The sequence below is a fragment of the Trachinotus anak genome, unplaced genomic scaffold (assembly GCF_046630095.1).
Source record: "Trachinotus anak isolate AG129_WGS33_773 ecotype Australia unplaced genomic scaffold, CSIRO_AGI_Tana_v1 ptg000011l, whole genome shotgun sequence".
Lineage (NCBI taxonomy): Eukaryota > Metazoa > Chordata > Actinopteri > Carangiformes > Carangidae > Trachinotus > Trachinotus anak.
This window is the reverse complement of record NW_027273862.1, coordinates 28965566-28988715: the sequence shown is the minus strand read 5'-3', so window position 1 is coordinate 28988715 and position 23150 is coordinate 28965566. Positions and strand designations below refer to the sequence as shown.

The 23150-nt window shown below is 43.7% G+C and overlaps 2 protein-coding genes across 4 annotated transcripts; one reads left to right on the top strand and one right to left on the bottom strand.

The window, feature by feature from the left end:
• The first annotated feature begins 1080 nt into the window (after positions 1-1080).
• Positions 1081-12850, top strand: kiaa0895l. 2 transcript variants are annotated; one of them, XM_071489651.1, is made up of 7 exons: positions 1081-1345; positions 2654-3429; positions 3545-3688; positions 4405-4537; positions 7548-7853; positions 8446-8543; positions 9820-12850. In XM_071489651.1, the coding sequence occupies exons 2-7, from the start codon at positions 2704-2706 to the stop codon at positions 9979-9981; spliced, it is 1569 nt and encodes a 522-aa protein (XP_071345752.1). In that variant the 5' UTR covers positions 1081-1345; positions 2654-2703; the 3' UTR covers positions 9982-12850. The 2 variants fall into 2 exon arrangements, with proteins under 2 accessions (XP_071345752.1, XP_071345751.1); XM_071489650.1 differs by having other exon boundaries at positions 1136-1345; positions 2657-3429.
• LOC139628204 (casein kinase II subunit alpha'-like) lies at positions 11546-23146 on the bottom strand. 2 transcript variants are annotated; one of them, XM_071489656.1, is made up of 13 exons: positions 22996-23146; positions 21251-21627; positions 20148-20259; positions 19795-19896; positions 19569-19619; positions 19313-19372; positions 18212-18295; positions 17593-17703; positions 17405-17506; positions 17200-17300; positions 15975-16123; positions 14797-14884; positions 11546-14536 (listed from the first exon to the last, which is right to left on the bottom strand). In XM_071489656.1, the coding sequence occupies exons 2-12, from the start codon at positions 21355-21357 to the stop codon at positions 14811-14813; spliced, it is 1053 nt and encodes a 350-aa protein (XP_071345757.1). In that variant the 5' UTR covers positions 21358-21627; positions 22996-23146; the 3' UTR covers positions 11546-14536; positions 14797-14810. The 2 variants fall into 2 exon arrangements, with proteins under 2 accessions (XP_071345757.1, XP_071345758.1); XM_071489657.1 differs by lacking the exon at positions 22996-23146 and adding an exon at positions 22593-22826.
• Positions 23147-23150: the final 4 nt, after the last annotated feature.

Genomic DNA, 23150 nt, shown 5'->3' with positions numbered 1-23150 from the left:
GTGTTGGTGCAGATTTAAATCATGGTTCTGCTCTTGTTCTAAGTTCTTATTCACACCCTGCGGTCTGTCAGTCTGTCTGAGGCTGAGGGAAGGAGCAAATCATTTAAAACATTTTAATAAAAGTATCATCAACATTAAAACGTCAGAGACCCCAGTGCTGCAGCACATCACCACTACACTGCACAAAAAACCTTTTATTTTCAGTCTTATTGTTATTTTTATGATGCATGTGCAAGACAAGACAAGATTTGGTCTGAGATCTGGTTTGGTGAAAGAGGTTTTAAATTTCAGAAGTGACTCACAGTTTTTTTTCCGGGGCTGTGACAAGTTTTCTGCTGTAGCTGGAGCCAATGAAGAGATAACAAATCCTCTTCCTGCAAACAAATCAGTGCGAAAATGAGATCCAGCAGTTACTATAGTCAGCGATCTGATAACCGGTCCTCGTGTAGATCCGCTCTGTCTGACTGAAACCTGGCTGCAGCAGGGTGAATATGTTGGTCTGAATGAATCAACACCCCCCACTCAGGTTAATGTTCACATTCCTCGAAGCACAGGCCGAGGAGGGGGGGGGGGGCAGCCAGGTTAACCGTTGTTCATTAGTCCTTCACACCCAGGCACAAGAATCAGTTCTACTTGTTACTGTACTGACTGCGAGCTCTAATCTGAAGCCTCACTTTTGATCTGAGTTAGTTCTCAGCAGATACAGTGGTGACTTCAACCTCCACGCCTCAGACTCAGGTTGACTCTGTCAGAGCCTCTGTATGAGGCCGGGGCCGACATGTGACCCACATGTGACCCACATGTGACCCACATGCAAAACAAAGTGAAAGCAGATGCAAAACGATCACAGGACAGAGGTCAAACGAGCTGAAGGGCTGGACACAGGATCAACACAAAGACATGAAGACAGACAGTGAAGGACTCAGCGCAGAGACAAGACAGCGGTGTGTTTCTGAAGGGACCACAGAGGGCCTCTCTCTGCAGGGGGCCAGTGCCCTGCAGGGGGCCAGAGCCCTGCAGGCTCCCTCCTCCCTTCGTGCTGTACGTCATGACGCTGGGGCGTTACGTCACTGACGGCGGACCCGGCGTGCGTCCCGCGTCATAACTTCCAACTCAGCCGCCGCTTCCTGGCCGGCCCCGGCAGCCGCCCCAGGCCCCGCTCCTCCCCAGGCCCCGCTCCTCCCCAGGCCCCGCTCCGCCCCGATCCGCTCAGACTCCCAGCATCCACCGGGGAACGGGAAACACGGGGCTGCTCCGCTCGGTGCGTGCGGGGCTGCGGCCGCGATGAGCGGATGAAGAGGCCGAGAGCCACCGATCCTCGGCGGAAGTCCCGGGACCCTGCGAGGTGAGTGAGAGAGCTGCGGTCCAGCTGGGGGGTCAGTGCCGGGGACGGTCCGCGGACAGCGGCCAGGCGACACCTCCAGCCGGCGTTAGCTTCCCGCTAGCTGAGCCGGAGCCGTGAGGGGGCTTTGTTCCCCCGGAGCCCCCCGCTCAGACACCGGGGACCGTCCGCTCCTGGAGCCCGACCCCTCCGCAGGCACGGCCGGGTCCGCCTGCTGAGGGGCCCGGGGCACATCGTTATGTCTGGGCCCCTGGCCCCCCCCCAGTATTCATGACAGCTTCATCCTCGACCCCCAGAAACCGTTCAGCTCTCTGACACAAAATTTCCCGGCAACAGTTAATTATTTGAAGTTGTTTTTTTTTAAAGCAAAAAGGACAAAACTTCGCTGGTATCAGCTTTTTAAATGAGTTTTCTGTTGGATTCAGTTTTTTCTGACTTTTTATTCACTAAACAATCGATTTTCTTGACGCTCGGAAAAAATGGAAACAGTTCGATAAAGATTAGATTGAAGGCACTGATTTCAGTTCCCTCCGATCTTAAATTTCATTTTGAATTTATTAATCCATTCATCAGTTTTCTTCCACTTATCTGGGTCCAGGCATGAATACATGATGAGACACTGGGTGCCCCCCCCTCTACAGGACCACCACTCTCCTAGTTCCTGTGTCTGTAGCCGTTAACTGAGCTCTGTGACTCTCAGATAGGAAATATTAGCTCACTTTATCGAGTGGCTCTGACCTTGAGGGACATTTCAGAATCAGAATCAGTTTTATTGCCAAGTATTTTTCCACATGCCAGGAATTTGTGCTGGTGTTTGGTGCAAAACAGTAAAATTAAAGGTAAAATTAAAAGTTAAAGATTACAATAACATATTTACAACAAAGATGTGGGATATTTACAATAATAATTAGAATAAAAAATATTTCCTGCTGTATGTGATATTTCTCATAATATCAGTTTTTATTTATTTATTTTTTTGCAGTCTCCCTCAGTCCACCCCTCATCTCACTGCTTTGCTTACTGTACATCGCCACAAAACTTTAAACTGCAAACTATTTATCATCATGATGTTTATATATGATAAATATCATGATATCGTGCATTGTGATATTTTGGCTGAATTATATTGAGATATTACATTTTGGATATCGTCCGAGCCTCGTCTGGGGCCACTGGGCCGTTGCCCACTTTTCCCAGACGCTGCTCCATCCTCCCGCTAATTAATCAGCAGCGGAGACCTCGCACTTGTTTCCTCTCGTTTCACACACAAACATCAATAAGCAGCGAACATTAATCTGTCTGTCCTGTCAGCAGCGTCGGGGCCGGAGCGAGGGGCAGCCTGAGGCGTAGCAGCCGTGGTGATGGTGTTGGACTCAGGTGAAGTCTTCATGGATCAGGTTGAGGGTGAAAGCGTCAGGAGGAGCAGGGACCTGTTGGGGCCAGACGTCCGAGCAGGTCCACCAAAAACCACTAGCAGCTCGGCTGCGGCAACCAGAGCGCCGGCCAAGAGGGGCAGTGTCGCCAAGAAGGAGAAGGTGTCCCACAACGGACTCCCAGCCCAGACCAACAGCAGCCAGGTAGAGAGGAGGTCGTCCTCATTAAAAGGCGGGGCCACGCCCAGACCACCGCTCCGCCGCCCCCTCAGCTTGGAGATGACACCCCAGCGCCTGCGAGGGTCTCAGGAGCAGATGGTGGACAGGCGGATCGTGCAGCCTCCGTGGCGTAGCGGCTCTGCTGCCCCTTCACCCCCGGCTCGCAGCCTGACCAGCCCCAGCCTGGGGGCGGGAGGCTGGATGCGCCGCAGTGAAAGCACCTGCTCAGTCAACTACTCCCTGGGGCTCCGGAAGGGGCAAATGCGACCTGCCACCTCCCTGCCACACATAGCCAAAGGGGCTGGGGGCACATCGCAGTCCACACCTTCCAGACCCTGTCTGCTGGTCGCCCTCAGGCCGCTCAACTTGGAGCAGGAGAAGGAGGCGTTCTTCCAGTCCGACTACAAGTACGAGCCCCAGTTTGAGTACGCGCAGCCGGAGCCGAGGAGCGTGCTGGAGAAGTACCGGGAGGGCTCGGGCCTCTTCCTCGAGCAGGTGCAGTATGTCAGGGTCAACGACCTCACACCGCCTCTGCCTTCACATGATGATGATGATGATGATGATGATGATGATGATGATGATGATGATGATGATGTGTGTTTACCTGCAGGCGGTTGGAATCATGGAGTGCGTCCTGAGGAAGTTTGGCTCCTACGAGAACTTTGAGGAGGTGACGGGTGGCAGCGTGCTTCCTAAGAGTCAGGTCTGGGCCGCCGTCCGCAAATACCTGCAGAAAGAAGGCTGCGTGGGAGAGGTGAGTGCGGCGCTCGGGAATCATTCCGCGGCTGCTCAGCTGTGTGCAGGTGTTGGACTGATGATGGTGCTTTGTGTCTGCGTGGCCCTCTGCTTTGAAGTCAGACGTCGTCTGTGCAGCATAAAAACTCATTTACATCAACGTTTGTTTATTGCAGAGCTGCAAAAATGATTATTTTTATCATTTTAATTAATCTGATCTTTCTGATGAAATAATTAATCATTAAAATCTCATTCTGCAGTGTGTTTGATAGATTTCTATAGACGTGTGTTTGACTGACAATCAAGCCTGTGAATATTCTCATTTGTCCAGGTCATAGTATCTCAAAAGAGTTTTAAATCGAAAGCAACTGGACTTGGTTATTTGTCAGGCTGTCCCAGCCTGGTCAGGTGCGAGAAAGAACTGATGAAGCCTCTTGGATGAGAGGTGAAACGTCTTCCTAGACAAATAACCAAGTCCAGTTGCTTTCGATTTAAAACTCCTTTGAGACTGACAATCAAATGAACTTGAACTTGATTTAAACGTCAGTGAGACGCCTGCAGTGTGAAAAGGCTGCTGTTTAACTAAGGTGGAACTAAACTGGATGAGTGATCTTGTACAAAGAGGAACCTAATTTAAAAAAAGCATTGGACAACAAAGAAGAATGGATGAAATTCCAGCAGTTAACTAGCTGGAGATGAGGACAACAGTGATGAAGGTGGTGTTTGTGTCTTCAGGTGGTGGTGCGTCTGTCTGACGAGCTGCTGTCTCAGGCCGTGATGGTGGTGGAGAGCTGTCGTCCCACTCTGACCATTAACCTGGCCGGGGCTCGGCAGCACTGGCTGGAGGGGATGCTGAGACACGAGATAGGTACGCTGCCCTCAGTCACCTCACCCGCTGGGCGAGCACAGATCTGACACTGACGGGTAACCACGCCCTCGAACTCTGCTCTGAATCCAGATACATAATTATCATTACTGTGTTTACTGCTGCTGCTTCATTTTCCCACTTACACGTTTGTCTTTTCAATGCTGACGATCTTATTTCGTCACATTTAGAGAAGATCCAGAGAATTTGATGGAGCTGAGCTTTCAGATCCGAGCAGACACATGGAGGCTAATTTGGAGGGCAAAAATATTTTATACAACCTTTACTTTACTTTACGTTGGAAAAATCACTTTATCTACATCATGTAACAACAAGCACCTGTGTAATTATGTGTACAGTCCTAAAAGAAACCTTTAGACACAGACGGTTTGTGGTTCAGTAGCATTTCATCAGACCTGAGTCTGAGCTGTTGGATCCGTTTGGTTTTCACGTCCAGCGTTTGACACTGAAGTTAAAATAAAATCAAACACAGATTCAGTTGAAATCTGAGTTTAAACTGAAACTAGTTCAGTTTGTTCACTAAGTGGAGATTTGCACATCACACAAACTCGTTCTAACACAGATCATTGTAAGCTGTTGCTGGCAGAGCTAATGTTAGCTCGCTAACTTCACACCTGTTCAGAGTGAAGAGTAAAAGTCACATCTCTTTATTTCTCACCTTAAATTTAATCTTGATTTAAAATTTTATTTCACAAAAACAATGAAACGCATCAAAGAACAGAACCTGCCAAACACCTCACAGGAACCTCTATCTAATATCTGCTGTAGCACTTCACAAACAACAAGCAGGTCCTTACTTTCTACCTTCTGCCTGATAAATAAAAAGAAATAAATCAGGTTTCCACGTCCGTAAAGTGTTGGATGTAAATATTTTGTGAATCACTGTCTGACGTTTTCAGTTTTAAGCTCTTTTTCCATTTCTCTCTTTCCTATATTTAGTTGGTCACTTGATGTAACCCTGAAATCCTCCCTCAGTCATTCTGATGTTCACAGTCTGTGAGTCGACTGTTGAAGAGTTAAGACTTGGTCTGTTTCTTCCTCTGTGGTGGATCACTTCCTCTGTGGTTGTTGAGTGTTGGTGCACAGAGGGAAGGTCCTGCTGGTTAAGGACACTTCACTGTCAGCTGTGGGACAGAGCTGTCACTAAAAACACAGCTGCAGCCCGACACGGCATAAACACATAAATGGGTCAAACACACAGTTGTATGTAAATGTTTGTTTAAATGAGACATTTGGTTAATTTTAGAAGTAAATAAAACTTCTGCAGCAAACAGACGTTAAAATGAACAAAGTAACTTTAAAATTGAACATGTGAGGAAGTTTGGACCCTTTTACCACAGCAGAGATTCAGCTGAGGATAAACTGACTCGTGTCCTGACTCGTTAATAAAGTTTGGAGTATCTGTAAGTAGAGCAGTGACCAAATAAGACCGAGAGTCTGTGTGAGGTTGAACTGTTCATCGTAAAGAACCAAACAATACGAAGCAGCGATGGAGCAAATATCCACGGCGCCTGCAGCGTGCCATTCATGTGCACCATGAATTCATCCATTATATGATCTTCTCAAATAAAAAAGAGAAATGGGTCATATGATCCCATGACAGTTTTAAGTCCACAGACAGGTGATCCAGGTGAGGTGTGGCCTCAGTGTAGGATTTCTCCTTTCCCAGGATACATGTGTCCTCAGCTCCTCCTCCTCCTCCTCTTGGCTCTTTAAATGAGACACAGGGAGACAATAGAGAGACGTAGGGAGACAGTTAGGGTGTGTGGAGGAGTCAGATCACTCCCTTCCACATTCTGCCTTTGGCCAGGGGCTGTTAATGGAGAAGTTAATCCTTCAGTATACAATGATATTTTAGACAACGGTGTTTTGTTTCAACACGACACAAAACCAGCTCCAGGAATAAATGACTTCCCCAGTTCCGAGCAGACTGGTCTGCACAGAGTCCTGATCTCTGCCCCGTCCAGCACCTGTGGGATGAGCTGGAACTGTGGAGCAGAGCATCACTAATGCTGCAGGTTAATGCCTGTGGAAGCCTAATGACACGCTCAACCCTCATATCTTACCTGACATATATACATCACATAATGTTTGTGTTTTCTCACAGAAATTCACCCAATAGTCGTTGAGATTTTTCAGCGTGGAGCGAAACAAACATCAAAACACAACGTTTGCTGTTTACATGGATAAAATTAGCCATGCTGCTGCAGCGGCCTGGCTACAGGGACGGTAATTTGGGCTTTGTTGGTTTGTCTGTCCACTGGATGAACTGCCCTGACCTTTTCTTCAAACATTACTTTTCCTCAGAAGAGGAACTTCCACTGACTTTTGCTCTTGCAGCACTGTGAGAGTCCTGTTTGTGGTTTTTAGTGAAACGTCTCCACATTTTTTGGAGGTTGACGTGAAGTTTGGTTCAGACATTAATGTTCCTCACAGGAGGAATTGTAATAAGTTTGGTGATCAGCCTCATGAAGCCTGGAAACGACTGGAACATGTTGAGGTTTACTGAGTCTCACGTTCTCCAGGTCAAACAGAAAAATATACTGAATGACTGTAGGAAAATAACTGGTTCTGCACAGGAAACCTGCAGGATCTTTACAGGTTCTTAAGAGAGCTGACGCCATCCTGTCAGATCCTTTTACATCTACAGTTTCAGTTTCTGCAGCCTGGGTCCCTCCTCAGACGCCTGCAGCCAAAACAAACACATTCTTTTATATCCTCTGACATCTGCCTCCTAAACTCCAGGAGGAAATGACAGATGTTGATTTAACTAATTGCCCACTAATACACTGTCTGTTTTGTTTTTTTAACTTTTTGTCCTTTGTCTTGTTTTTCTTGGCGTTGTATTCATGTGCTCTGTGTCTCTATGTTTTTATATTTGCTAAATGCATATATCCACATGCATAACAGGCAGTGAAGGTGTGTTTTCCGTTGAGCGGTTTCTGAATGTAGTCGCCACTCTGTTTGACTCAGGTGTGTGTGTCCTCCTCAGGTACACATTATCTGAGAGGTGTCAACAACAACCTGCAGCCGTGGGCCACCACAGAAGGCAGGAAGCAGTTCGGCCTTAAGCCGGCCAATCCCACGGAGGAGGGCCTGGCCAGCCTGCACAGCGTGTTGCTACGGAAACAGCCCTACCTGTGGCGTGCAGCTCTGCTGTACTACACGGTGTACCACGCCACCAGCATGAGCTTCAGCCAGCTCTTCAGTCACATCGCGCGCTTCGTCCAAGACCCCGACGTCCGCTGGGAGTACTGTCTGAGAGCCAAGAGGGGACAGACGGACACCTCGCAGCCCGGTGAACACACACACACACACACACACACACACACACACACACACACACACACACACACAATACAACAGCTCTGCCACAGACTGGACTGTGATGATGCCTTCAATGTTACAGCACAGTGCAAAAGAAAAAGTGCTGTTAATAATAATCCAATGAATAGTTTTAATTTATCAGTTAAAGAGAAAGAACCTAAATCAGATCAGTATTTGCTGTGATTATAAATGTTCAGTTTTATGTTGGGGGGGGGGGGTCTTTTTGGGACCAATCAGACACCTCCCTGATGTGTCAACATAAGACTGAACATTATTGTATTGAATTGCAGTAGATTTTATACATGTACCTAATAAAGTGCCAGCCGATTGTGTAACAAATATTATATATTATAAAATTATAGTGAATTATCCAGCTTTTCAAATTAATGGTTGTCTGATAAATACAAATACAAATGTAAAGTGTGGTGTTATTCAAACACTAACCCTGGTGAAAGGGGAAAATAAAGATGTGAAAACAGGCTGAATGACTGATTTATGTCGGGAAAATAATTTGTGCTGCTTTTATTTCTGTTCTCCCTGTTTGCCGTGTGCTTCTGTGTCAGGTTGCTTCAGTAAAGATCAGGTTTACCTGGACGGGATCCTGAGGATTCTTCGCCATCGACGGTCCATCGACTTCAAGATGTTGACTTCTTTAGGAAAGGTCAGTGTTGATCCATTCAGATACTTTACTGCCAGCGCTCAGCCTGCTGTGTGTTTACATGCATAGATCAGCAGCAAGTAAACTTCATTCCAAAAGGTGCAAATGAAACCACAGTGCTAAGAAGTGCAACAGGATTTTTCTGTAAATCATCAAACAAGAAGAGTAATAAAACAACATGAAACCAGTCAAGTGTTCATTAATAGAATGAAGACACACTGATGGAAGCAGAAACAGGAGCTTCCTGAGCTGCCGCTGCCCCCTGCAGGGCTTCTGAGGTGATTCAAAAAAAAAACCAGCTTCACACCAACTTTATTTATTGAACAGGTGACCGAGTTACTCTTCAGACCCAGAACCTCCTGATCTTTAATTCTGGAAACTCAGGGTGTTAAAGATCTTTAATGAAAACATGAACCATGATGTAGAGATACAACAGCTCACACTGTGTGTCCATTAATCTGTACTAATTCTACCAATACGAAGTCTTTATGAATATTGATACCAGCTTTAGATCAGAGATAAACATCTGCACATTAGCTGCTTTTGACAATAAAAAGTATCAATATCAGTATTGATATTGGTGATCCTGGTCCTGGTCTCACTCGGTTTGGGATCTAAACCAGATTTTCTGTTACTACCTGCTGTGAAGGTGAGAAAGGAGACACGGTTTGAGCTTCTCTGTCACTTTTCACATGGACAACATGACGAATGTGTTTTATCCCCATATTTCAACCATATAAACACTTGATTTCCAGTGTGGTCGACCTTTAAAGGTCCATATTTACTCTTCTTCTGTGGTTTATCTGAAGTGTTGATCTCCATCAGAAGATATATCTGTGGTTTTAAGAACCAAAAACCATCTCAGTGTAGTTTTACATCTCCTCTCTCAGGCTTCTCTCTGGAGCTCTAGAAACAACAGGTCAGTCAGCCAATCAGAGGAGAGGATCTGAGCCTCTCTCCTGATTGGCCCACTGTTTTCTGAATGCTCCAAAAAAAAATATAGAAGCCACGCCTTGGGGCGTAGCTGAGAGCAGTGACTGTTTTGCTGTGACATCACAAAGTTCCAGAAGTCCTGACGGCTGGTTTTAAGGCTCAGTGTCTGAATACAGGCTGTGTGCATTTCTCTGTGGACTGAGGCTTTGATACTGTCACAGTATTAATATAGAACCTAGACCTGCTTTATAATCACAAACACATGGACATCTACCTTTAGACTGTGTGGAGCTTTAACCCGACCCTCTACATGTCCACTGATACACTGTCCTCTTTACCTGTGCAGGTGTCTTTTGAAGACGTGGAGAGGCTGCGACATCTGGCGGTGCTCCCGAGAACCAGAATCCCGCACTTCATGCGCGACCCGGAGCGGTACCTGCAACATCTGGACCACATCGTGGCCGTCAACGAACTGGACGACTCGACGCTGCAGCATCTGCTGCCCTGACGTCCCTGCGTCATCTGGAGCCCAGAAGAAGAAGAAGTGGAGGATGCTGGTACACTGACTGTATCATGTGGTGCCCTGAATCTCATCAAACATCAAACCGATGCTTTATTTGAGCGATTTTTGTAAAACTTGAACAAAAAGGGACGTACACACTAACACCTCTATCTACATTTTCACTTTTGTCCAATGCATGTTATGTGGCTTTTTCACAGAGCCTAGTACAGTTCAAGTGCCCCCCTCCCTTGCCTTTACTCCCACTATGAAGTTACCTCAATACTGCATCTCTACGATATAACCAACATTATATATGTAGACTCATACATAATCACTGCACCCAGCGCCTGTACAGGACACTGCTAACACGTCATGTACGGCTTTAAATATTCATAATCACACGCTTTATTTATGCAAGTATTTAAGTTTTTTTACTTTGAGAGAACAGACTGAATGTCTCTGGTATTAGCTTTATACCTTCTGTTTTTTAGATGACATTTTTTTATGCCTTAGATTGTTTGCATTTTAAAAAGGACACCAAGGACACGTTAATTTACAGCCCTGGGGAAGTGACAACTGAGGCCATGAATCTTTAAAATATCAAGTGCCAGTGGACTCAGTCAGATATTAAAATATTCCCCAGGGAGGTTTTAAAATATCAGTGTTATTAAGAAGATAATCAGCTGTGGTGTTTCAGTCTTACCAGTGTCCTTGGTGGTCTTTAGATATCAGTACGCTACTGTGATGTGACCCGTCCCCGAGCTCCCACCTCTGAGCAGCAGCCAAACTTTTCTTTTCGCTACGTTAAAGGAACAGTTGGACATTTTGGGAAACGAGTGTGTTTTCTGTCTTTCTCAGAGTCAGATGAGAAGATCGGTGCCACAGCTCTGTCACAAACAGTCGACTGTTTGACTCCTGAACAAAGATTTTTAATCACAGATTAGAAACCTCTTTAGGAACCAGAACCAGAACCACAGGGCGGCTGTGTCTCAGGACGTAGAGCAGGTCGTCAGGTTTGATCCCCGGCTCCTCCGAGGACCTGTCCTCTCCACACACGTGTCCTCAGGCAAGATACTGAGCTCCTGACTGATCCACCGGGGTGTGAGTGTGTGTATGGATGTGAAATGTGAATGTGTGTGTGAATGGGTTGATGAGACATGTACCGTAAAGCGCTTTGAGCGGTCACTAAGACAAGAAAAGCACTAAATACGATCAGACTATTTATACCTTCTGGGTTCTGAAGTAAGAAAACCTCGTTCAAAATCCCTCTGACGTTTATATCTACGCTGAAAATCCAGCATTGAAACAGAGACTTTGTTACATGTATTTCAAATAAGGACGTTAGTGTTTTTGGGAGATGATCCAATATTGTTGATTATTGAATATTTCGAGTCCATTGAGGTTTTAACATCTGTGACAGCAGCAGGACTGAGACGACTGCACTGCAGAAGTTCTCACAAAGTTGGAAAATGACTTTAAAGAGAGAGAGATGGTGAGTTTTATGGATAAGAACAAAAATGTTACAGTGATGTACCTGCACTGCCACGTTTGTAGTTTTTTAGGGGGGGGGGGGGGGGGTTGTAGTTTTTTTGTGCTTACAGAGTAATCATAACTGAGCATATCTTAGTTTATGGGGTTTAGGTTAAAATGTGCATTAACCTGAAGGAGGCAGCTTGAAATCAGAATCAGTTTTATTGCCAAGTAGGTTTTCACATGCAAGGATTTAATATAGAAAATATAAAATACAAATATGTACAATGTGAAACATAACAAGCCAGCTGGGGACAAAGTTTTTAATCGATTTATGGAACTATTGTTTGCTGTATTAACCAATCAGCTGCAGCTCATGAGATCTGCCAATGACCAGGCTGGATTTCGTTCCAAAATATATACATCATTACTGAAGCTGATTTGACCTTTTTGTTTTGTTTACCTTTGTCTGACATCAAGGACCCATTGCTTCAAAATTGACTGAGAGTTTTGATGCTAAATCTGCCACAGTTTTAATTAGAAACTAAAAGAGCTGTGCAGCAACAGAAAGCAGTTCATCACTTAAAACAGTCCCTGCGCATAACTCGATGCAAAATGTCTAAATGTCGTCTTTATATAGAGTCAGGCTAGCTGTTTCTTAATGCTAAGCTAACAGCTGCTGGTTGTAGCTTCATATTTAACAGACAGATATGAGACTGGAATCTTCTCCTTCAACATCTCCACAATTTCCCAAAATGTCAAACTGCTCCTGTGACGTGTAGATAAAGTGCCTGAGCGGCACCTTTAATACACTGCTGGGCTTTTTGTGACGCAGCCGGACTCAGCCTGACGTCATCCAGCCTCATCCAGACAGTGGCTGGCTGAGGGGGAAGCGGGGTGTTGTGGGCGTGCCTTCGATGGGCGTAGAGCTCATCTGCTGTAGCTAGCCGTGTGTTTGTAAAGCTGCTTTTTACTGTGTTTGACTCTTAAAACTTCAGATGTCAGTCAGGGCATTCATTATGGGCCACGTCGTCTGTGAGCAGAATTAACACTGACAGACTGAAAACTAGGTCACAGCGTAACGGACGTGGGCTGACCAGCATCAGTCAGTCCAGCAGTCCCAGTTTTTAACTTCAACACTCAGCCAAAATGTGAACTCCACATCTACGATGCATTTTAAATACTTGGATTTGAAGGTTATCATGTGATTGAAATTTACTCTGCTGTGTTTACAATTTTAGCCATTTGGTGAAGCAGATACGTTTTAAATTCGTCTGCTGACCTCATCAACCTGGGCCCTAAACGAATGCACCTATTTGTAACGCACGAATGTTGCACAAGTGTTTTATGTTCTGGAAAACACCTTGAATTTCCAGTTTATTTATTAAAAAGTACACACACTCGACGAGCTGTCTGGTTTCTTTCATGATGCACAGAGTTCATCACACCAGTGATCGTCTGCACAGCCACTGGTGCCCTGCAGAGAAACTGCCAGTAGTTAATTTGGCACAAGTTTAATTTTGCCAAAATGTAAACAAAAATACAATTAAAAGCCCAGTTGTATAAGTTGCATGGATGCATTACTGAACCGACCTGGAAGACACAGGCCCAGGGGCCCAGAAGGTCAGAGGGCCCCTGGATAACATCACTGTGTGCTCATTTCATTGACTTTCCAATAAAAGAGGCTCTTGTCCGGGGGCCCAGAAGGTCAGAAGGCCCCAGGACAAGAGCCTCTGTTATTGGAAAGTCAATGAAATGAGCACAGAGTGATGCAAAACGACTAAGACCAGAAATAAAGTGCACAAAGACATACAAAATGACACAAAATGACTAAAAACAATGTGAAAGGACCAGAGTCTTGCTTCTATGTGGGGAGGGTGGGGGCTTTTACGTCTGTGTCATCAGTAGTCGGTGCTGATAGTAAACCAGATCGACTGATCCAGACCCTCAGCTCAGGATTTCCTGATACAATCCCAGAGATTTTTTTGTACCTTGTGTATGAAGGTAACGCCTCAGAAAACAGAATTTTACAATGACACTGAAAAAGAAACTGTTTACTGCTGATCGGTCATCTCGACCACCCAGTCCATGTAGTGAGGTCATGATACTGATCCAGCGAATCAGATCTGAGTCTGGGCAACATTCATGTAAACACAGATCCAAATAAGACCTTTATGTAAAAGGTAATTTCTTGAGAAATAAATTAGACTAAAGTAAGAGACTATAGACTTTGTTATATTACAATCTGAACAAAAAAACTCATGAATCAAACACAGTTCTGTTGCTGATGACGGTCTGAGATCTTGCAGCAGTGACTGTTTGGTCTGATGGTTCTGACTGAAGCTCCTGCAGCTCAGTCCAGAGTTTACAGATGTTTAAGCTCCTGACGGCTTGCAATGGAACATAAAAACATTTTATAACAAAAAGAGCTTAGTTTTAAATATGAGGCTTTTTTTCGAGGAGACTAAAATCAGTTATAGCAGCTTTAAAGAGTCATTGGTTGTTGTGATCATTACAGCGATCAATAGTCTGGACTGAAGATCTGTTTGTTCATCTGATAACAGAAAAGCAAGAATTTCACTTCCTCCGATCGCTCCTGAGTCAATAAAAGTCCAACACACATGTTTAAATAAAAACAGTTTATTCTCTTTCAATATAGCTTTTGTTCTATTCATAGCAGAAAAGAGCCTCCGTGCTGCTCAGTGCTAAAACCTGGAACTCGATCTCAGGTCACCACAGCGTCGCAATGACCGACGACGTCTTTACAGCAACGACGCCGGCTCGATACTGATCCATCAGTCAGTTAGCTCATTTTAAAAACAGGTTAAGGGCGATGTTGGGAGGCAGCTGGAGGAGGAGGAGGAGGAGGAGGAAGAGGAGGGTGGGGTTTGGATCTGGCTTCAGATCTGATTTATTATAGTGACTTGGACCAAGCAGCGCAGATTCCCCCGGGCTCTGTTTTTGGAGAAGTTTAATCCGTGCAAGTTTGTTTATGCTGCAAAATTGACATCTTACTCCAGTATGGCTGTTGATGTGGAGGCAGAGGTTTCTGCCACGAAAAGGTCACAAGTTGAGGTAACAAAGATTCTTCCTGAGTGGACGGAGGAAAAAACATCATCAATACTAACAGTGACAGTAATAATAATAATAATAATAATAATAATAATAATAATAATAATATACTGGTCAAACACATTGATTTCCTGATGATGTCCTGCCCGGATCTGTACAGTTATTTTTAATAAAAACTATTCAGGACATTATTTCTGAGAGAATCCTCACTTTACTTTCATTGCCTAAAACCTTTGCACAAAACTGTGTGTTTAAAAATCATTATGTTGAGTGTGTTACCTGCTCTCTGGTTATCATGTTGCATTGGAGCTGCTTATTGCCTTTGTGCTGTCGGTGTTGGCGTTAGCATGTTCCTTCACCACAGGATCTGAGGGACAGAGACACGGTCACAACAAGAACCAAACACCAGGTCTTGAGCCCCCTGAACCCTCAGGTCCCTGATCCTGACCCGATCAATAATCCATCAGAGGCCTGAACACAACCGGAACATGACGCATCCACGTTGGAGTAACGTCCTGCACCTGAACAGCTGAATTAGTGATTATACGTTTTATACCCTCTGTGTAAAGGAAACGGATTCCATCGCTAAGAATGAGGGCAAAAAGACTCTTTATATCCCTGATTCACTAAGAAATGTATCTAAATGAAACACAGGGAGTTTGTTTTCTCCTGTGCTATTACACTGAGATTACTTAGAACCTGCGTTAGGGCTGAGCAGAGCGACACCACGGCATCGATACTGCGATATACACCAGTTACTCCTCTGGTATTCAAACAGCTCGGAAACAATCTGTCACATGACTGTGGTATCCTCAGAGTACAAGAGAGGAGCACACACACACACACACACACACACACACACACACACACACACACACACACACACACACACACACACACACACACACACACACACACACACACACACACACAAAAAGACTGGCTGAAAGGAAACGTAGCGTGTTGTGCTGCTACTTTTCATCTGTGGACAAAACTACAGTGAGATGCACTTTCTGTGATAAGTCGGTGCAACATAGCAGAAATTTATTTTATTCATATTTGTGATAATTATTTTAATAATTATTATTTTATTTTCATTATTATTTAATTATAGTTTTATGTAAAACAAAGTAATTTACATTTAGCACACATTTTTTTTTTATTTACTTGTAATAAATTCATTACTAATGGCCAGCATGTGTCATGTCATTTGAATACCCATTTAAGAGTCGTACAGTATTGGTATTGGTATCAGTATCATTAAAATTATAACGGTATCGTATCGAATTGAAAACATTTGGTATCGCCCATCATCACTATCCTGCATCTGTATTTCCCAGGACTACTCGATTTTTGATGCTAATCTAATAAGGTGCCTCTCCTGACTGTTAGCGCTTCAGCATGCAGACATGTTAGCAGCGGTGGTGACCTGCAGACTCTGCACAGGTGACACTTACAGAAGTACGGGTGCTGCATGGCCTCGGCTGCCGTCAGCCTCTGCTGGTGGTCGTAGCGCAGCAGCTTGTCCAGCAGGTCCAGAGCCTCTGGACTCACCAGGTGCTGGTTCTCTGACTGGATGAACTGCTCCCAGCGCTTCCGTGTTTGTCTGGACATAAACAACATTTAATGAGACTCAACTTAGCACTTATTCTTATGTAGTGTAAATTATAGAAGCATGGTGACAGTGCTGACGTATGTTTTAGGTAATAATCTGACAGTCAGAGCAGGTTGGTTAGTAGGATGTTCCTGCTAAAACAGATGTGGAAATGACAGGAAATAACCTCCTGTAGCTGCTAATAAATACTGATACAATGGTGACAACAATACAGACACAACAGTGTAAAACAAGTAATTTACCAAAGAAGTAACAGTCATTTTTCACAGCAGACATCCTGACAGTGTCACACTGACATTTCTTGACTGTCTGTCGTGATTTTAATCGGTCAGCAAGTGAACACTGGTGCTGAGACCGTTTTAAAACACAACCAAGAGCAGCCATTATTATATTATTAAAACTGTTACAAGGGTAATTATTAAAAAAAAAAAAAAAAAAAAAAAAAAATTAAAAATCACCTACAGGGTCATAATCAGTTAATCCAGTCAGTATGTGGCCAATATATTGATTAAAAAAAAAAAATAGTTTGAAACCAGTTAATGTGACACAAAACCACAAAATCTAAATATCTTCATGTCGTCTTTGTGTCATTTATTCTGTTTTCCCTTTAATTTCTGCACAGCTGTACTTTAACCTTGCAAAGATCCTTGTTCCTGAGACCCAACATTAGCATGTGTAAAGTGCTCAGACACACTAATGTTATCATTCAGAAAAAAATACTTTTCTGGGCTTTGGAAACAAAGGGTAATAATTGACTGTTTATAGCTGGAGGTGTCCTGTCAACAGTTTAACACTGGAGGTCTGTGGTGAAAACACTGGAAATGTTCTTTGGGACTTGATAAAGAAAAATGAATGTGTCAACCCGAAGCAGTTAGTAACACTGCTGCTGATTGGCTGCTCAACAACAGGCTCTGTTATGGCTTAACACTGCACTTCGCAACAGCAGGATCGTAAACATCTCCACAGTCAGACGTGCGGCAGAGATAGTGCCTGAATTTCAGCTGTTGGGAATGACTTTGAATGTGTTTCTGTTGATTTGAATGTCCTCTGATAACACTGATACTCACTGTCCCAGCAGGTCTTTGAAGCGAGTGTCCAGTTCTATGTGATATTTGTGCAGGTAGCCGAAGAGCTCGTCGGTGCCAAGAACCTTAGCGATGCGGACCAGCTGGGAAACAACGTACATGCATATTCAAAACATCAGCTACGTGCTAAGGATGCGCTTTATTATTGGGTCCTGAAGAAGCTTTAGTTTAGTTTATGGTCTGTTACCTGATCATAGTTGTCCTGGCCATGGAAAAACGGTTCCTTCAGGAAGATCATGCTGGCCAACATGCAGCCTAGACTCCACATGTCCAGACTATAGTCATACATCTGGAAAAAAAAGACAAGATGAGAGACTGTACTGTAACAGATTCTGTGTTTTTCAGAGCAGACAGAATAACTGTGGTAGCACGTACCTGATAGTCCACTAGCAGCTCAGGGCCTTTGAAATAGCGGGAGGCCACCCTGACGTTGTATTCCTGAGCGGGATGGTAAAATTCTGCCAAACCCCAGTCTATGAGACGAAGCTGTGACACAGACAGAAAACAATCTTGTAAATCTTTTATTTGTACCAGAGTCCATCAACTGAAGCCTTATCACTTCAATTAATACTTCAGCATGACTGGAAAATTTGCTTATTTGCCTTCTTTTCGAAACATCGTTCTACCATATTCAGTGAAGCTACAGCCAACCGATAGTTAGCTTAGCTTAGCATAAAAACTGCAATCAGAGGGAAACAGTTAGCCTTACTCTCAGTGAGAAAATGACCCAGTGTTTTTCCTAGAATGCTAAATTATTCCTTCTAATAAAATAAAAGAAACTGTTTTTGGCCTCGACGTGTCAGAGACTATTTTCATTTCTATGTGAAGTTCTCAGTTCACTCACTCTTACGATGCACCAGGGTTGCAAGACTCTAATATATGATTGTTTTACAGTGCCACAGTCTGAGGTTATGGAGGACTGTCTTACTGTTACCGGACACTGGTTCTGATAAAAGACCCTGAACTTCTAACGTGTGAGCAGTGTGAGCAGTACCTTCCTCAGCTGGTGGTCGATCATCACGTTGTGGGGCTTCACGTCCCTGTGCATGATCCCCATACTGTGGCAGTAGTCCAGAGCCTTAAAGCAAAGACAGGGACATGTTCAGAACTGCTGATAACCATTATCTGTCCTGCATCGGTAGTTTTTCCTCAAAGTTTGCATCACTGGTCCAGTTTTTTTCCTCTGTTTCCATTCTCTTTATCTGTGGCCCCGTTCAGACCTGGTGTTAACATCCGTCCTGAGTGATCCCATCACAAGCGGTCAGCTCGATGCATTTGAGATCCGTTCAGTCAGACCACATTCAGAGGGGGTCTGGGCCACATTCTTTTAGCTGTGTGAAGGACACCGCCTCCTCTAGTGATGTCCTCTGACACAGTCTGACAAGTCCCAACACGGTTTCATAAAATATTTCACTATTTCTCATAGATAAACCGTTATTTCACTGTAGAGCTGTGTGCTGCACATTGATTCTCTCAACCCCTCGGTCTCTGATTGGCTAAAAACAACACTGCATACCTCTTTATTTGCATATGGAAGTGAGATCTGATCAGATCTGTCCACTTGTGATTGGATCCCTGAAGACGCAGGTTCATACCGGGTCTGAACAGGGCTTTTTCTTTTTGGTTTGGTTTATTGATAAGTCAACTGCAAAAAATGTTTTATTGACTATCATGATAATTGATGATTTGTTTAATTTTTCAAACATTTACTGATTCCAGTTTCACAAATGCTTTTCTTTGTCTTCTCCAGGAGTGAAACGAATATCTTTTGTTACTGTGGTTAATCAAGAAAATAATAGATTAATCAATATTTCAAAAGATAGAGAGTTGCATCTCTATTTACACTGATGCAAAAATAATGAAAAGCAGCAAATCCTCATTTGAGATGCCTGAAATAATGACTGCTTCGTCTGATAGATTCATTAAATGATTAGGTGATGATCAAAATTGTTGTTGATTAATTTTGTGATCACAGATGAAAACACTCTGCTTCTTGTCAATCACAGAAAACCTCACGAGGAGTCACAGCAGCACCTGCTCTAAAACCTCGTCACATGATCAGAGGTGATGTAAACTAAATTAATCGTGTTTTTACCTTGAGCAGCTCATACATGTAGTAACGGATATCATAGTCTGTCAGCTTCTGGTAAAGCTCCTGTCAAACAGATAAAAGACATTCATGTGTAAAATGTTTATAAAAACATTAGTTACATGATGTAAACTAGACTCTATACATGAACGACATCAACTGGAGGGTTATGCGTGTTATTAATAATGGATATCAATGCGTTTGCATAGATGGAAACTGTGCTGGTAGTTGTGCATGTATGATGTCAGCCAAACTTAGGTACCTTAAAATCTGTGTTATTGATGCACTCAAAGACAAGCGCTGGTGTTCTGGACTGCAAGAGAGGACAACACAAGGCTTAACTGAGGAGAACAGCAAGTAGGTGGAGATCATTAACACACACACACACACACACACACACACACACACACACACAGTTACAAGCATGACTGGATTATCACTGCTGGCAGGCCAACATGCAGCACAGGGACTGTGGGTCTCTAACTCACCACCGGGTCTTTGACCGTGTCAACCAGACGGATGATGTTGGTTCCTCCACGCAGGTTTTCAAGAATTTTAATTTCCCTTTTGATCTTCTTCTTCTTGACGGGCTGTGATTGAAACATAACGATCCACATTCAACAGAAGAACAAAACAAACTGCACTTGCACAGAAGATATAAACATAGACTTAAATCCCCTCAACATTACATCTGGAGAACAAGTTTGAACTGCAAACACAGCTCCACCAACGAGTGAAGATGGACGCTGATAAGAACGAATGAGGGAGGTACAAAAAGGCCAGAAAAGCTCACACAGAAGAAGAACAGAGAAGACAGACGGGTAAATACTGAGTCACTCACCTTGAGGATTTTCACCACCACCTTCTCATTGCTGGTCACATTTATGGCCTCAAATACTTCACTGTATTTCCCTCGACCCAGTTTACGCACCAGCTGATAATTGTCTTGATTGCTGAAGCGAAAGAGTGGAAACGTTCAGCAGAAGTTTAAAGTAAATCTACTTTAAATGTTATCACAAGAACATGTGCAAACAACAATAACCTCTTTCTCTAAAATCTAAAATCAGACTGTCAATAAGACGACTAGTGATAAAACAATCTAGCAAATAATTCTGGTCACTGATTTCTCATTTAAGCCATGAATGATTTTCTTATTTCTCTGTTTGAGTTTTGGGCTGTTGGTCAGACAAAACGTGACATTTGTGCTTTGGTAAATATGGAGAAGCATTTATCAATATTTTCTGACATTTTGTAGATTTAAATGATTGTTAAATAACACAAATATCAGAATCATTAGTTGCAGCACTAGAGAAGATGAAGGGATTTTATGCTTTACATATAATAGTGCTGAAACTAAAAACAATTTTAATTATCTTATTATTTTATTTAAATGAATCAATTAATTAAGTCTAGAAGATGCCAGAGGATAGTGAAAAACACTCCTCACGAGTCCCACGGTCTTTTGGACGCCACTGGACTCCGATCTCTCTGCTGTGATTGCCTCCACTGACTAATCAGATTTATTCTCCTGCACATTAAAGTTGACACTTTGTTGATTTGCAATATTTTATTGCTTTGGCTCAGTTTTCACAATATGCAAAAACTCTTCATGCAAACAGCCAAACTGGCTCAATAAACTGGTGCCTTTAAACACAAAACGCTGCCCTCTCATAAACACAGAGGTGCAAAAGACTAACTCACATAGAATACAGATGCATCATATTATTATCAGTTTTATTATTGAGGATATAGATTACTGAATCAAGACAGGGTCAATAATCTGTTCTTGTACTTTGAAAACACCCTGGTGAGTGTCATTGCAACATAACAACAAATTCGGCCTGGGCGATATCCAAAATGTAATCGTTGCAGTCCAGCCCAAATATCGCGATATACAATATTAATATAAATTATGTTTCGTGTATGTCACACATTTAACTGTACCTCCAGTTTGGCACGTGTGCGTCGTAGTCCCAGTACTCTCTGTTCTTCTGTGTGTTGACATCGGTGTACACCCGAGCCTTGCTGCTGGCCGGCGTGGATCCGGGCATCGCTAGCTTTGAGGCTCCGTGTCTAGGACCTTCACCCCCAGCTGAATACTTGTTGGCTCGATACTGGAAGGCAGCACACCCACTCTCCAGAATATGTGGCTCTAAGATCCCTGTATTGTGCTTACCATTGGCTTTGGCTGATTGCGGCCTCTGATGAAAGGTGTCGGGCCGGTCTGACGCAGCTGTTGTGCAGACTGACAAAGCTACGAGGACTGAGTGTGTGAAGCCCCTGAGTAGGAAGTTAGGCAGGATGGGATGAAGACCCGCCAGCTGCAGAAAGACAGGAGAAGAGAGAGAAGATTTAAATAAAAGATGCAATAATAATAATGAGGCTGATGTTGGCTTCTGATATACAGAGTATTCTTTCAGCCAAAGGTGATATAGTGCGTGTTTTGTTCAACCATCAGTCCAAACCACAAAGATATTTAGCTTATTTTTGTTTATGACAGAAAAAGCATAAAATCCTCACATTTGTGAAACTGAAATGACAGAAAGACTCAAACTATTACATTACTTTTTTTCAACTGATTAATGAATTTATCGACTAATCGTTGTTGCTTTACTTGTATGATTCTCTGCTGTCACACTGTTTTCAGTTGTGAACACAGGCTCTATATTAATGGCACTGTTTCAAAAACCTGTTTTTATATTTGTGGGAGCATTTTCTCTCCTCCAACAACATGAGACCAGGCTGACCTGAAAAACCACTGAACAATACCTACGGTCCCCTGCAAGATAGGACAAACTGCCAGTTTGTGATAGATGCAAGTCAGCGTCCTTTTTATTTTATATCCTTATCAGGACCATTTTGTGAAACCCAACAACCACTGTACCCCTATCCCCCTTTACACAGCTTAGAAATATTTATTGTATTAGTGCAAACACAAAAAGGGTGACTTCAGTTTTTGCACCATATAGACCACACTGGGCTTCATCCACTTTAAAAAGCACATTCCCTGGACTTGTCAAACCTGAACCAGATTAACATGGCGACTGTAAAGACTGTTCAAGGCCCACATTCAGGTTTTTTATTCTATCTTTGAGAAAAAAGGAGATAAAATGGTCATTTCACTGCATTAATCTCCATCCAGACCACATCAAACCAGAGCTGGCTCAAAACCACTCCATGCAGACTCATTAAACCAGGACGAAAGGACTAAAATCTTTAAGCTGGTGTCCTGTTAAATTTCGTTTCCCTGTCAGAATCTGTTCCACCGACCCCTTTCCTCACGGACCTGACGCTGTGTGGAGCCCGTCACGACACGGGCTCCCCGGGGCCTTCCTCCGCCAGCCTCACTGCTGATATTTACACTCGGTTGAGTCTGGTTAACATCAATCTTGCTAGTTACCGCCAAGTTATCTCAACATTTAATCCAGTCTGGGAGCGCCAGCATCAGTTACGACCATGTAATCCACGGCTAACTAGCTAGCTAGCCGTCAGTTACGGTGACCGACGTTACTTAGCAACACACTCAATTCTAAAACCCGAAGCTACGGCTACAGCAAAGCAGATAAATACATACTGAGGTTATGTTAATTGTTTTTTTACATGAAAGATGTGTGGGCTGAATACTATGTGTGAGTGTCGACATTAGTGAAATGTGAAATGAGTAAGGGGGCTAAAGTTAGCCGGCTAACCTCGTCGTAGAAACACCGGAGCTGAGAGGAAGTCCGCCCGACATGAAGGTTAGCCCGTTAGCCTGTTAGCCTGTTAGCACTTAGCAAAGCGGGACGTCTCTCTCCGCGTAGCGACGAGGCACCAACGGCTCTGAAGTTGCTGATAATGTGCGTAA